At 34.1% G+C, this 15,390-nt stretch overlaps 1 protein-coding gene across 1 annotated transcript in view; it reads left to right on the top strand.

Annotated features, from left to right (window-relative positions):
* Positions 1-2,599: 2,599 nt before the first annotated feature.
* The window catches only part of LOC149791514 (sonic hedgehog protein-like), a 40,123-nt gene continuing 27,332 nt past the window's right edge, over positions 2,600-15,390 (top strand). The window contains exon 1 of the mRNA XM_089970038.1: positions 2,600-3,511. Coding sequence (XP_089826164.1) covers positions 3,203-3,511 — 309 coding nt within the window. The 5' untranslated portion in view covers positions 2,600-3,202. The remainder of the gene's footprint in view (positions 3,512-15,390) is intronic.

Genomic DNA, 15,390 nt, shown 5'->3' with positions numbered 1-15,390 from the left:
TTTAGGAAAACGTGTCCGTTATATTTGCAATGTTTTGCACACATTTTGAGGAAAACGTGTCTATAACAATCAGATGTTTTCCCACTCATTCTCCTATGGATCTGATTTTGTTTATATACGGGTGGAATGTCGACCCTGTGTTCGAATATGTTTTGCTTTAAAAAGTAAGAACGCTTCATAATTATCGCCAAATACTTTCCTCTGCGAAATATATTATTATTATTATTATTATTATTATTATTATTATTATTATTATTATTATTATTATTATTAATGATAATGCTGACCAAATGGTGGATCAGAATTTCCAGCAAATATTTAAATTATTATTCGTACAGGCCACAATTTATCCACTATAAGTCTTAAATTAAGTTTGGACCTTAGACCTTAACTTGATCAATTTGAAGTCAGGCTTGTATATCAGCCAATCATATCACTTGATTCTAAAACAAATTTTAAGTCAAGACATAAGTTCTTTTGGTTCAGCTCAGACCCGAAAAGGCCAGTGTCAGGTTTATCGTGTGTGCCGTGTGATGTAATGTGTCCCTAAACAGCGGAGATTCACGCAAAGTTTGGAACAGTCAAGAATGACTTTCAACCCATGGACTCAGACCCATCGCTCATGCTTCCCCCCCGCCCCCAAAAAATTGCTAATAGCAACCCGCGTATGGTCCTAGGGACAACAATCGACTTTAAGGTTAAAAAATCACCTCTCTAATACATATACTTTCCTTTAGGTTCTCTTAACCTTATTATTGAAAATAATAGATCCCTACCAACCACCAACATTTATTTAGCTTATCAGAGGCGCTGCTTAAGTATAGTTAGTAATCAGTTGCATCTTTGTGCTATGTAACATTATATTATGAAAACATCTGGAAATTACCAGTGTTGTTAATGACTATGATATATATATATATATATATATATATATATATATATATATATATATATATATATATATATATATATATATATATATATATATATATATGTTTAAAGGAAACTGTATGTATGTATGTATCTTTTTATCTGTCTCTCAACATGTATTAGTGTATGTATTATGTATGCAGTGATACTTGTACAAGTGAGTGCGTATGCATGTATGACTATGTCCGTGTATGCATTTATGAAAAATTATTAGTTACAAAGGAATTTACAATGTTAAGTTTCACGAATCTCTATTATTTATTGCCAACAAACCTGAGCCGGTATACTAAACTATAAAATATATCAAACATTATGGAAGGAGTACTTACAAGTAATGAACACAGTCTGGTCGCTTTGAATATAGTACAGGGACCACAACCTTCCTGAGTTCATTGTTCTTATATTAACGAAAATAATGGTTTGCGTTTTTCATTTGAATGTGGATAAAAACGAGGGCAGTATGTTCTTTTCTTTCTTTCTTGTCAGGTTATCTCTTCTAGGTTTGTCGGTCTTCAACAAAACAGGTTTAGTTGCGGTCTACTATTTTAAACTTATTACTAGGGGATCGCAGTGAACAAAAATATGGAATGCAACTCGATTTTGCAGAATCGGCATTTTGCTGTGCGATGTTCGACACGCTAGATAGTTGTAACACTATTTCTGACGAGAATTTGAAAATTTGATCCAGTCTTAGTATTGAGCAGCGAGGTTGTACTGTCTGTTGCTTCAGCTGAACTGTAGAATCTCGGTACAAACGAAATGATTTTCAAGACTGCACTTTCCCAATTTGTCTGATAGATGTAAAATCAATCAAATACCGAAGCATGGCTTGGTGCGATGGGTGTACGACGGGGAACGTGTGTACACGGTTGCACAACCCATGTTCTTTCTCACTCTTTCTCAAAATAATAATTCTTTTGTTGTCGGTTCTGGCTCTTTATCCAGTCTATTTCGATAGCTAGTTATTATCATTCTAGGGAGTAGAAAAATTAGCAAGACCGGTTTGGATTAAGTGTTCGAATGTAAGAGGTTACTTTCGCCCGGTGACACAATGTGAATATGAATCTACATCAAATCACAAAACGCAGGTTTTGTGGTGCAGTAGGTTTTTATTTTACCGTGACCCGACTTCTCATGGCTGCCAAATGTCTAGTTACTCTCACAAATACAGTTGTTCGAACAGTCATTGGTTGCTTATTTTGTTAGTTGTTCGAACAGTCATTGGTTGCTTATTTTGTTATACTGTGTTGACTTTCAAAATGCAGAGCCTTCCAGACTATATTGATTTCGTTTGTCATGACTTAAATGGGCACTGGCAGGTTGAGCGACTGTAACTACGTACATAAGCTACAATACTAAAGTCTGCATTACTTTTCCTTGCTAAACGTAATGGACGAAAAACTAGCGAATCTAACTTGGGACATTTTTAATTAAAATTATTACTGATGGGGAAAAAGACTTCATTATATGCCTTTTTAATGCAAAATTGATACTGTAAATTCATTGAAAACGGCCATCAAATGATTTCTCATTACGGTCAACAAAAGACCCGACGAGTGGTCTTGAGCGAACAATACGTTTAACAATTTAAGATACGAAGCGGTACATTCAAAGTTTAATCTGATTAATTTATGTGGTGTATATTCTTCCAGGTTAGCGAGTACCGCTGTCGTTCAAGCGAGACTCCATTGGTAAAAGGGGGTGGGACAAACGTCATTCGGCTGTCACATATACGGCACGAGAGGTCCAAGGATTTCCAACGTGTAAGAATGGCAGTGATTATTGGTTCGAGGCTGTGAGCGGCTAGAAATAAATTCGAAGGAGCTAAAAGGGGAGTAAACTCTGTGTATTAATTCCAAAAAATAGCACTTTCATATCGCCAGGAGCGCTTTTGTCTGCCAATCAGAAAAAGAGAAAAGTCACAATTTTGTCTCGGCTGTTTGTTTCTTGTAAAAAAGAGGATAGCTACAGGAGTAGTTCATAATTGTCTGTTTCTCCACACGTGATCACAAAGTTCTGCAGAATGCTCACGTAAATCAATTGATACCTGTTGGGATGTAGCACACCAAGTGACTAACTGATCTACTTTTGTTAAGAAGGGTAACGAAGTTTGGCAAAAAGGATATAATTATGAATGTGCTTATTACTTAGGAGGGTCCCAGTTGTCAATATGGCAACGACATTTGTTGCATTTTTCAACTTGAGTTGATACAGAGGTTGACTACTATTGAAGTTGCAACAGAAGTTGAAAATATTTGAAGGATACTTCGTGATGCTGTCAAGTCCCACCAAACGAACTGTGCAGTGTACTCTACTGGTGTTTCTTCTACTGACTGGATCCTCTCTGGGGTGTGGGCCCGGAAGGGGAAATGCTAGGAGACGGCGACCAGCGAAGTTGACTCCACTTGTTTACAAGGAGCACGTGCCGAGTGTGTCAGAAAACACCATCGGGGCTAGTGGGCCCGCAGACGGGATAATTACTAGAAATGATCCTGGTTTCAAGGAACTGGTGGAAAATAACAATCCGAATATTATTTTCAAAGATGAAGAAGGAACGGGTTCGGACAAAATGATGTCTCAGGTAGGTGATTATATTCCTTCATGATAATGTAAATTATTATAAAAGCTATACAATTCTATAAACATTTTAAATAGGTTGTCTGAATTTGAAAATTTAGCATATATCTTGTCTCAAGAAATAGTACCGTGTTATAGCATATGTCAATTCTTGTCTCAAGAAATAGTACCGCGTTTTAGCTTATATCAATTCTTGTCTCAACAAAACGTACCGTGTTTTAGCATATATCAATTCTTGTCTCAAGAAATAGTACCGTGTTATAGCATATATAATTTCTTGTCTAAAATAATAGTACCGTGTTTTAGCATATATCAATTCATGTATCAAGAAATATTACCGTGTTTTAGCATATATCAATTCTTGGCTCAAGAAACAGTACCGTGTTGTAGCATATATCAGTTCTTGTCTTAAGAAATGTTACCATGTTTTAGCATATATCAATTCTTGTCTCAAGAAATAGTACCGTGTTTTAGCATATATAAATTCTTGTCTCAAGAAATAGTACCGTGTTATAGCATATATTAATTTTTGTCTCAAGACATAGTATCGTTCTTTTAGAAAATATCAATTCTTACCTTAGGAATCATTACCTTTCATCAAGTTTTGTTCAGGGTTTCGCTGCAATTTACACATGCGAACGATCAGGCCTTGTTGAAACGAAACCATCATTTTCGGTAGAGAAATGTTTCGAAAGAGGAATGGGTAATCAATGCAGATATAGCGAAACATTCTAAAAATAACAGTATAATTTAGCCTAACTCTTTACATCGACGATGAATCTTGTGCATAATTGCCTACATTGTAATTAGCTTTGTCGTCCCTAATGGTATTCGGCTAAAGAAAATGCCGAGGTAATAACCGAGTGAAAAGGATGGCCGCAAGATTTCATTAGCTTACCCCCAGTGATATATTAAATGAATTATCGAGACAAAAATCTTTCAAACGTTTATATCACAAATACGTTTAGATTGATCGGAAATTAAGAATTATATGAAGGCTGTTTTCCAAAGATTCTTTAACAAATGCGGCTGCAAAATTTAAATCTAACGTATGTCTGTGTGATATTTTTATTTTTTTTAGATATCAAAATCTCACATTTAATTGCACACAAGCATGGTCCTCTATTCGTTACTTTGCTCCGCTTTCCTGAAGACAATTTTTAAGTTTAAAGATTTTGTCTGTAGTACAAATTTAAAAGGAAACGAATAGTAGAAGCTACTTATTTTCATAATTATCCCCCCTTTTCTCTTCATTAGCGAGGTGAAAGTGATATCCTATGCAAATTAGGGGCAATGTATGTTTAAAGCTAGTCTTTTACGAATCTCGAAACTTTTCTCACGTAGCACGCTTTCTTTTTAAGCCAGTTAGGTTAAATGACAATATTGCAGGCTATAATGACAATATTGCAGGCTATAATGACAATATTGCAGGCTATTTGTCGCATTAATTCAAAAGCATACATATAAAAAGGGATGAGGATAAAATGATAACAATAATGCACTTTTCAAATGACTGATTTAGACGATCTTAATTAGTATCATTGTTTTAAGAAATATTAGCTAAAAACCTAGTTTCTCCTCTGAAATAGGAAACGGCAGTTTGCAGATCTTAACCTGACTCGATTTCAAAATGTGCTTTGTACAGTTTAGTTTTGTAATATATTTATTATTGTCTGTTTTTAAATATACGCTTCTGACATGATTTACTGGTGAAATTCACAGTCAGGAATATACAAGATGATATATATTTGAGATTTTCATGAAAATTTTTACGTATAAGCTTCGTAGTTATTTTCTTTCTCTCATCCGTTGAAGTGTACAATTACCGATGTTTAGAACTTGCTGCCGTTTAAAAAAGTTACAGACAACAGAAGTGGTAATTGAAAGTTATAACCATACATAGCTGTCACTGTTTTGTGTGCAGACTTCAACATAACGTATAATTACCAACCCTGTACATTACCGAATGCAACGAGAAAAAGGTCACATTACCACTTTCAGTTGTTTTTGGATGAACAATTTCACCTCACTGCTATCTCGACAATTATTACGGACGGTAAACCAGTTCCCGCATTCGTTCCTTCCGGCACTTTATTATGACCAATTTTCACTTAGACCGCTCACTTGTATATCTCCATTTCGTCTTGAATGATATATAGGGCAGAATTATTGAGATAAATTTTTTAGCGTGAGTATAAATTCTCCTTTAAGTTACCAAAGCATCATCCTTTTTTTTTTATACACAGCACGCTTTGCATACGATTTAGAAATTGAATTGAATATATTGAGAATCTCAACACAGCGAGAACTCCCTTTCCCTGAGACGTATAAAGATTATAGAAATCAGTTGAATTATCTCATACGTATAATTACTTCATAACCATGACGAGATCGTCACTGTAATGTGACATGGCATTCCAGGGATTCAAACTAATAAAGGGATACCATGACAGAAGACGCTCTTTAACAAAATTGGATATATTGGAGAGAAAAAATCGCAATTTTTGTAATGAAATATATAAAAGACTCAAATGCGCACTTTCATACTTAACAACAGATGATGATTTCCATACCAGAAATGATTTTATTTCATACGTTGCTTTTGTTTTCTCATTTTCCAAACAATGTTTATTAATACTCCTTCGCCTTTCAATACAGCCTCATTGTGCGGCACCGACCTTTGCACTTACGCATCCAGCGGAGAATCGCATTGTTTAGAAACTGACCGCAATTCCAATATTTTCCTTACTGCAGTAACCACGTACAGTTTAATAATTATATGCCTTGTAGTATTTTTTAGTTATTAAATAATAAAACATTCCGAATAGTTAGTATGAATCTGCATGCGGTAAAGGCTGCTGCTTAGAGCACTGGTCCAAATGAATATATATGAAGTAAAGCGCATTGTGTATCATACTCATACTAAATGAATCCGTATGAGGTAAATGCTGTTGTTGTTATAAGTTTTAACGCCATTTTTCAGCACAAGATAGGCTATACATGGCGGCCAGTATAAATGGTGGAGGAAGAACTCGGGGAAAACCCCTGAAAGAACCACCGACCCAAGATAAGCTGCCAGCAAACATTCTCACATACACACATTGGCCGAGCCCGAGACTCGAACCCACGCAGCCAGAGGTGAGATGGCAGTGATCCGTAACGGTGAGCGATTTAGACCACTCGGACACTCGGGGCTCCTGTATGAGGTAAAGGTAATAGTCCAAAAGGATCGTAGTTTATAGTACTCAGACCAAATGAATCCGTATGAGATAACGGTCGTAGTTTATAGTACTCAGTCCAAATAGATCGTAGTTTATAGCACTCAGACTAAATGAATCCGTATGAGGTAAAAGGTCGTAGTTTATAGTACTCAGACCAAATGAATACATATGAGGTAAAAGGTCGTAGTTTATAGTACTCAGACCAAATGAATACATATGAGGTAAAGGTCGTAGTTTATAGTACTCAGTCCAAATGGATCGTAGTTTATAGCATTGTTTATGGTACTCATACTAAATGAATGCGTACGAGGTAAAGGTCATTATGCGTAGTTCTCATACAATACGAATCTATATGAAGTAAAGATTCTTATTTATGGTACTGATCCCAAATTAATCTTTATGGGTAAAGGCTTTTGTTTGTAGGATCCACCCCAGATGAATATATATCAGGTACAGCTCATTGTGCAAAGTATCTGAATCCGTCAAGTAAAGATCATCGTTCATGGTACTCATCCGAAATGAATAAATATGAAGTAAAGGCTCCTGGATATAGTACTCATTAATAAAATTCCTTGTTTATAACACTCATACAATATGGATCTATACAAAATAAATTTAAAACACTGATTCGATATGGATCTATGCAAAATAAATTCCTTGTTTATAACACTTATTCAATATGGTTCTTTATAAAATAAATACCTTATTTATAAAACTCATTCGATATCGATCTATACAAAATAAATTTCTTGTTCATAACGCTGATTTAATACGGATCTATACAAAATAAATTTCTTGTTTATAACACTCATTCGATGTGGATCTATATAAAATAAATTCCTTGTTTATAACACTGATTCATTCAATATGGAGCTATATAAAATAAATTCCTTGTTTATAACACTCATTCAATATGGATCTATATAAAATAAATTCCTTGTTTTTAACACTCATTCAATACTGATCTGTATACAATAAACTTCTTGTTTATAACACACATTTGATATCAATATGAATTTAATATGAATCTGCATAAAATGAAGACTCTTGTTTATAACAGTCGTTCGTTTCGAGTCATTATAAAGTAATGATCCTTGTTTATAAAACTCGATTGTGAGAGCATGTCCTTATTTGATAGCACTCATACTATAGCCAGTCATCTTGATTAAAACAAAATAGCATCTCGTGCACAGGCAGTATGGGTTTATTCAAAACTGCTTGGACACCATTTTATAAAATCATCAGAAATATCAGTCATATTACAAACATAAAAAGAAGCAAAATCACATAAAACAAACAAAAGCAACTAAACAAAAGTAATATTATATCTCTCTAATTTCTAATTCCTATTTATCAGTTGTGAAAGACGATAGCTCAGTAATAGCTCATATTTAGGACCGGTACTTTTGTAATGATTTGTAGCATCGCTCTTTCCAGTCACACAAATAAAACTTTTTATAGGGTTTACGATTGATTTTAGTGTTGCGGATGAAAGAGCGCATATGCATGAGTAGGATCATTAGATTTGCATTTGTGGGGTGAAACGACATTTATAAGAAGATGATACCCTATATAAATGGCGGCCAGTCTATTTGGCGGAGGAAGAACCCGTAAAGACCCTGGGATGAACCACCGACCCACGGGCAGAAGCTACTGTCAAGAGTTTTCACATTGCCACGTTGGCCAATTGGCCAAGCCTAGACTCGAACCCACGCGGACAGAGGTGAGATGTGGCTGATCTGTAAAGGCGACCACGCCCTGTAACATTCCCTAGGGCCTAGGGGTTATACAGTGTTTATTCAGACTACTGATTAGCCTTTAGGTTTATTTCATATATATATATATATATATATATATATATATATATATATATATATATATATATATATATATATATATATATATATATATATATATATATATACACACACACACACACAAATAATACTATCAGACAGGTTATATAATTTTTAATTCGTACTCTCGGAAGGTCCATGGGTAAACGGCATACATCATATGGGATGAGAATAGAAGACATCAATCTGGTCTTGGTCTGATTCATGCACAAAACTCCGCGGGGTGGGGGGGGAGAGAGGGGGGAGGCGGACTTTAAAAGTTACACAAACTTCACTATTTCAAAATTTGCAATCGACATACTTTTCATTGCTAGTGAAGTGATCTTTTAAATAACAGAGAACATAATTGAAAATGCATCAACGTTAATTGATTGATTTGCAGTAAATGACAAGATGCATTACAGACCAAACTTTGACATTTGCATATGTAATCCAGTAGTTAAAACCAGTACGACAGTTTACAACATAGGTCATGCATTAAAATGAACATAGATTAAATGATTGATGACATGCATTATATGTTCTGGGAAGATGTACTATAAGCATACAGTCTACTAAGAAAGTGCACTTGAAAAAATGAATATGTTTTTTTAAAGTTTCAATGTTTTAAAACAGAAAATGGAGGGGAAAGTGAGGACGGATCTCTTTTATTAATATACTGCTATCAAGACACGTCAGCTTACTTGGCTTTTAAGCATAATTTTTAATCAAAAATATTGACGACATAAATGGAGAATAAAAGCCTAATTATGTTTTCTTTATACATTTGGCAAGGAGGAAACAATATCTTTAAAAAATCGGGCTCTCGTTTCAACCTTTTCGAATCGTTATAAAGGGCTTATTGTCGGAATTTTCCAAATAAAATTTGCTGTTTTCTTCAATAATGTTTAGCTTATCACATAAAGTAATTAAGAACACCATCTTAAGTTGGAGGTTAGTGACAGTCTTTTTCTTAGTGGACAGTTATAACAGCACGTGTTTTTATTTTTAATTTTTGATTACATCCAATGCAAAAAGAAATATCAAGATTTAAAGTTGATATACTAAATTAATTTCATTATGCGATATTTGTCATTCAGCATTAGGCCCGTTTCGTCAGCGTTCCCCCAATTTCGAATGTGAAAACGCATTAAAATCAAATTCGAAGTCGTTGTTTGGACAATTTTCTAAACATAAACATTAGTCTTTTTATGGTTTCTTGTGTAGTGACTAAACGTTGATTGCTTTAATTGTATTACATTAATTACTAATTGCTTGTTTTTCAGTATTGCGTATTTAAGAGTTAATTTAGACATATTTTAGGACTGGAAAGAAACTATACATTTTATAACGTTCCTCTCCATTATAAAACTGCATATCCAACCTGCAGGAATGCGGTACATAAAGTCAAATTTAACTATTTAACAATATGTCAGAGAGAGAGAGAGAGAGAGAGAGAGAGAGAGAGAGAGAGAGAGAGGTAAATTTAAATCTTAGTTTATGAGGGAATTCATATAAGTATACATTAATAAACGTGTTTTAATTTTAAAAAATTATATTTCCATTTGCATTGATATATTTTGTTCTATAGTGTTAACACAATTTTCGAAAATAAGAGAGCATTTACTAAGGAGTAAAAGTGTCTGGAAAAGTAACAAATAAATACAAATTACAGCCTAATAACTACCAAATTATATGATCACGTTACGGTGCCAGTTGAAATGTTATATGAACACGAAATTTAACATTCTGTCATTTTCCTGTCATTAAATGGATTATTTCATAACGTATTATTGAATTCTGCAATCTTGTTTTCTACCGAGTGGTTTGATCATTGTAGCCTTTAGATGCGTTTCTTTCTTCTTTTTTGTTTTGTTATTAAAGATAGATCATTGCTCTTCCGTTCCCCCCCCCCACTGGTATATTGCCTTACCAATTAAATATCATTCAATATGGACCCCAGTGCTGTTAGCAAAATGTGATACTTGTCAAATTACATAAGTCAGTGTACATCTACATGTTACACGTTATCTACGAAACAATCTCGTGTCAGAAACATTAGAACAGGGTATATCAGTTTTGACGGGAACCCTAGATAGTTCCTGTAACCACCAAAACAGTGACATAAAAATGGTAATATTTTGGTCGATAAATAGGCATGGTGATTTACGGCACAACTGAGGAACATACACATCTGGCAGAGAAATGGAAAGGTAGTTTACAAAGGAACTGACCGGTCGCTCTTTTCTGTTGTTAGATGCCGTGACTAACGTGTTGGATTTGTAAATTGTTTCTCTTATTCAGAAGACACTGGCTATAATAAATACCTCTGAAGTAAGGAACAAAATGGCTATATTACGCATACGTTATCTAGAGGAGAAATGTGTGAGTTCGTTATATTGCACAATTTATATCCTTAGATAATGCAAATGAATGATATAGCCATTACCAACACCTCTGTATCTGTCTTGACAACAAAATTATTTCACCGTTAAAAGAAATCAGTTATTGAGAGAGAGAGAGAGAGAGAGAGAGAGAGAGAGAGAGAGAGAGAGAGATATTATTTATCTCTGATTAGACTTGCTGGTTACTGGCCCTGATTATTCGTTGTTTTTATCTAATTAAGCACCCCGTATTACAAAAAGAACCCAAAACAAAACAAAAACAACACCCACCAACCACTTTGCATCTTTGATCCCCCACTTTGGTTCAGATAGAAATATTCAACGCATTGACAGGTAGTATCGAACACCTGTTTGACTTGCACTGAGATACCGAAACAGAATATGTTTTCAACCTTTTTCTTTAGGATTTCCATTCTAAATTCAACGGTAGAGCATCGTTTGTGTTGCGTTTAATTCTAAGCGACCACGTGTCAAACTTAGCGTTTGCCCCATTCCGTATCAGACACTTGTAAACGGGTAGAAGTTAGTGAAGTATGTAAAGATCCAAAAGATAGGGAAGACTTCTATTGAAATTAACAAGCATAAAATAAGGCGAAAATTACGGCCTTGTGTGCGAATTTTTTTTAGAAACCTAAGCAAACAAATATTTCTTTGTAGTAAATAAGAAAGTTCAATCGGTAACCGAAGGTACTCCTAGTAACAAATGGCCAGTGTAAACGTGCCGATTTTGCTACAGTGTTTTTTAGTCTGAAACTTTTGTTTCTTTCTTTCCTCCTGTTCATTTTTCCTTTTAACTTTTTCTTACAAAATTAAATTTGATTTAAAGCGAAACCGTCACCAGCTTTGCAAGCAGTTAAAACTACATAGTTGTACAACTGAAAATTAATTTATCCCTTTTGTTGAAACCTCCTGCTTAATAAGTTATTATCATGATCATTTCAAAATACAAAATAATAAATGAATCCATATATCGAGAATTAAACCATAAATTTTATTTATATATTTTAAAATAATTTTATTTACATTATATAGTTTGTTTTCTTTGACTTACCTTGTATAAGGAGGATTTCAAATTAGTGTCCACTCGACGTGACATTTCTGGCTTGAGCTGAATAATACATACAAGGAGAAAATAAATCAAGAGTCGTAAAACATTTTAAATTTTGATTGCAGGTGAGATAGTAAATTTTCCATTTTATAACTGACACATTTCGCAAGACACATTTGGAGAAACACAGTTGGCAAAACACATTACCTCAAATGAATATATTATGAATATGCGATCTTCTCAAAGAAATAATTCTATTAATACATGAAAAAATAAATTCACAAAAAGCCCCAGAGCTTTCTAAACATGGAAATTAACTCGAAATTCATACAGCAACGATCATATTAGAGTTAATAAAACCACACCATTACAATACGGCTATGCTCTCATTAAGACGCTAATTGGTGGTATGGATAGGTGTGGAACGGCCTGAAATGCTACACATGTGGTTACGAAATACATGGGGGGCTTCGCTCTAATTAAGACGCTAATTGCTGATATGGATATGTGTGGAACGGCCTGAAACGTTAAACGTGTGGTTACGGAAATAAATCAACATGCTTATGCGAATGTAAAAAATATGTAAACATATTTATCCTCCACTCTACCGTCGATAGGTTTATTTTATGTTTTCAAGAAAAGATCTGAGATATCGAATAAACTAAGGCTGACTGGGCAAAGCGTGTGAAGTCATCCAAAATGACTTTACCGGAAGTAATGGGATTACATGATGAACATAAAAAGCGAGTGTCGTGGCATTTGAGACAAATTCTTGAAATAAAACAAAAAGCGCGTGTTATAAACCGATACAATTAATCAGAAATGAAACAATAAAAATTGTTTTTGTTATTCATGATCTAATTTAATTAAATACCTTCCTATGATAATTATCGTACATATGATGATATAGCTATCAACACAAAAATGAGCTAAATTTCTACAAGTTTCTAAGCTGGCAGTTTGTCACTAATTGTGTTCTTTTTTTGTTTAAAAAAAATAAAATATATGGCGATGCTGCTTCACTTTTATGTCGGGCATATATTGATTGCAGCAAGTGACATACTGTACTAGTCAGTGAGGTTCATTAACTGTTATGTGTATTGAAAACAGGCTTGATACATCACGTATTTATCACGCAGTGATAAGGAATGTTCATTACAAAAATGACGATGCGATTTATATATTACCCTGACTGCATATTATCCCAAATAGTGACATACGATGATTATGACAGACGTCACTATGTCAATACAGACGATCAGTATGCAGTGAAAATACAAAATCTACGTTTTCATTATGTGACAATATAGATATAGGATCAAACATAAAATGTCTGGTACATAACATATTTTGGAGATCCTAAATACCAATATATATGAGTAAATTGTATATACTTTGGATTAATTAAGTCTAATTAGTTTGAGAAGGGTGTGGTATGCCTTATGTGTTTTAGTAAAACGTGTAACCTTCGATTAAAAACTTCTTAAAATCACCCTTCGCCATCTAAAGCCGTGACTGATTACCGTTAGTTTCTGCTTTAAATCTGCTTTTTATATGAAAACCTGATAAAGAAAAGACAGATTTTAAATATCTCTCAAGCAACATTTGAAATTCTTTTTTAATTTTTGACCTCAAGAAAAAACTGCCAGTATGCATGCATGCATGTATGTATGTACGTATGTATGTATGTATGTATGTATGTATGTATGTATGTATGTATGTATGTATGTATGTATGTATGATATATTTGATGCCTAAATAAAAACAGTATCTGAGCTTAGTTCCCATGTTTATCAAAGATCCCCCATTACAGCTTTTCAAGTTTAGTGTTGCCTTGTTCTTTTGGTGACTATTTTAATACAAGAATAAATAAGACAAGTTACTTTCGATTCTTGATATTAATTGTATGGATTTAGGGAGAGAAAAGCTTCTTATGGGACATTACTGCTGTGCTTTTTAGGTTAATTAACTCATTTCGTTGATTCCAATCGTATGGAGGCGTCTAACACATCATTACTTCAAGAATGACGGTATAGCGTGACTCAAATATGCGAATGTCAGAGGCATCCGAATGCACTTGGGAATTATCTCACTTCATTACTATGGACACTTATTGAAGATCCTTTGTATCCAGTAAGAACCGTTAATTCGGGAAAATACACGTACATCCCGAAAAATTGGGAAAGTACACGATCGTCCAGTACGCCTTCTCCAGATCCAGCTCTCACCGTAACTTATCGCAGTTTTCATTCAGCAGGGACAAGGCATTTGATGGAGCTCAGAGAAAACGTCCAACCCTTAAATAAACTGTAGGCAGATAAAGGCTGAAACGCTGTGTATAAAATACTAAATTTGTGGTAAAAATATTTTACCAATATTTGAAATGAATTAGTGATGTGTAATAATCATAGGTGATTGAATCATTAACTGTGTTTTGGTACGAATTACTTCTACTCGTACTACTACTACAAGTCATACTGCTACCACTACTGCTGATGCTGCTACTACTAGTACTGCTACTACTCTTACTACAGCTACTACTGCTGCTGCTACTACTACTACTACTGCTGCTTCTTCTTCTGCTACTGCTACTACAATAATAATAATAATAATAATAATAATAATAATAATAATAATCATGATTAAAATGTTAGAGTGTTGAATGGGCATAATATTAGCGAGAAAAAACTATAATAAGAAGGGAACATTAATCTTGCAAATTTAATGAAACACGATCAAAGAAAATATTTTATTTTAATGAGAAAAGGGCCAGCCAGGTAAACGAATGTGTGAAATATAACTACCGCATCTATACCCCGCCAAACATTAAAATTTAAGCCGTCGCAATGGTAAGTGTAGTCTCTCTCTCTCTCCCTCTCTCTCTCTCTCTCTCTCTCTCTCTCTCTGCGAATGAACAGAAACACATGTTTTAATCAAACATCTTATATTTTTGACAGCCTTTACTTAAATCGAAGTCTTATCAAGGACTTATATTGTTCATCTTGTAGATAAAATTAGTATTTAATACAAAGTCATTTTCATTCACATCCCAGAGACGCATGTTCTACGCGCGCTATCTTAATTGAATCAGGGTATTGATAGATAGTAACCAGACATCATCCTTACCTTTGATGCTAGGCTGTCTCGCGCTATTTAGTGAAGAACGATATCAGTAAAAGAATATAGGATCATAGCGATTAAGACCAGGAATTACTTATATATTATTAATATGAATATTTTTTCTTTATATTCCTGCCATAGATTTAAATGGATGATATCATCGTTCTGGTGAAAATATTTATTCGCCGACCAGGTACACATTTCATACTGTTCTTCAAATTTAGGTCCAGACTTATTAAGTTTGATTGGTCAAA

Source organism: Sinohyriopsis cumingii, chromosome 9, assembly GCF_028554795.1.
Source record: "Sinohyriopsis cumingii isolate HCF-2022 chromosome 9, ASM2855479v2, whole genome shotgun sequence".
Lineage (NCBI taxonomy): Eukaryota > Metazoa > Mollusca > Bivalvia > Unionida > Unionidae > Sinohyriopsis > Sinohyriopsis cumingii.
Note: the sequence above shows the minus strand (reverse complement) of the source record. Positions and strands in the feature narration are given on the sequence as shown.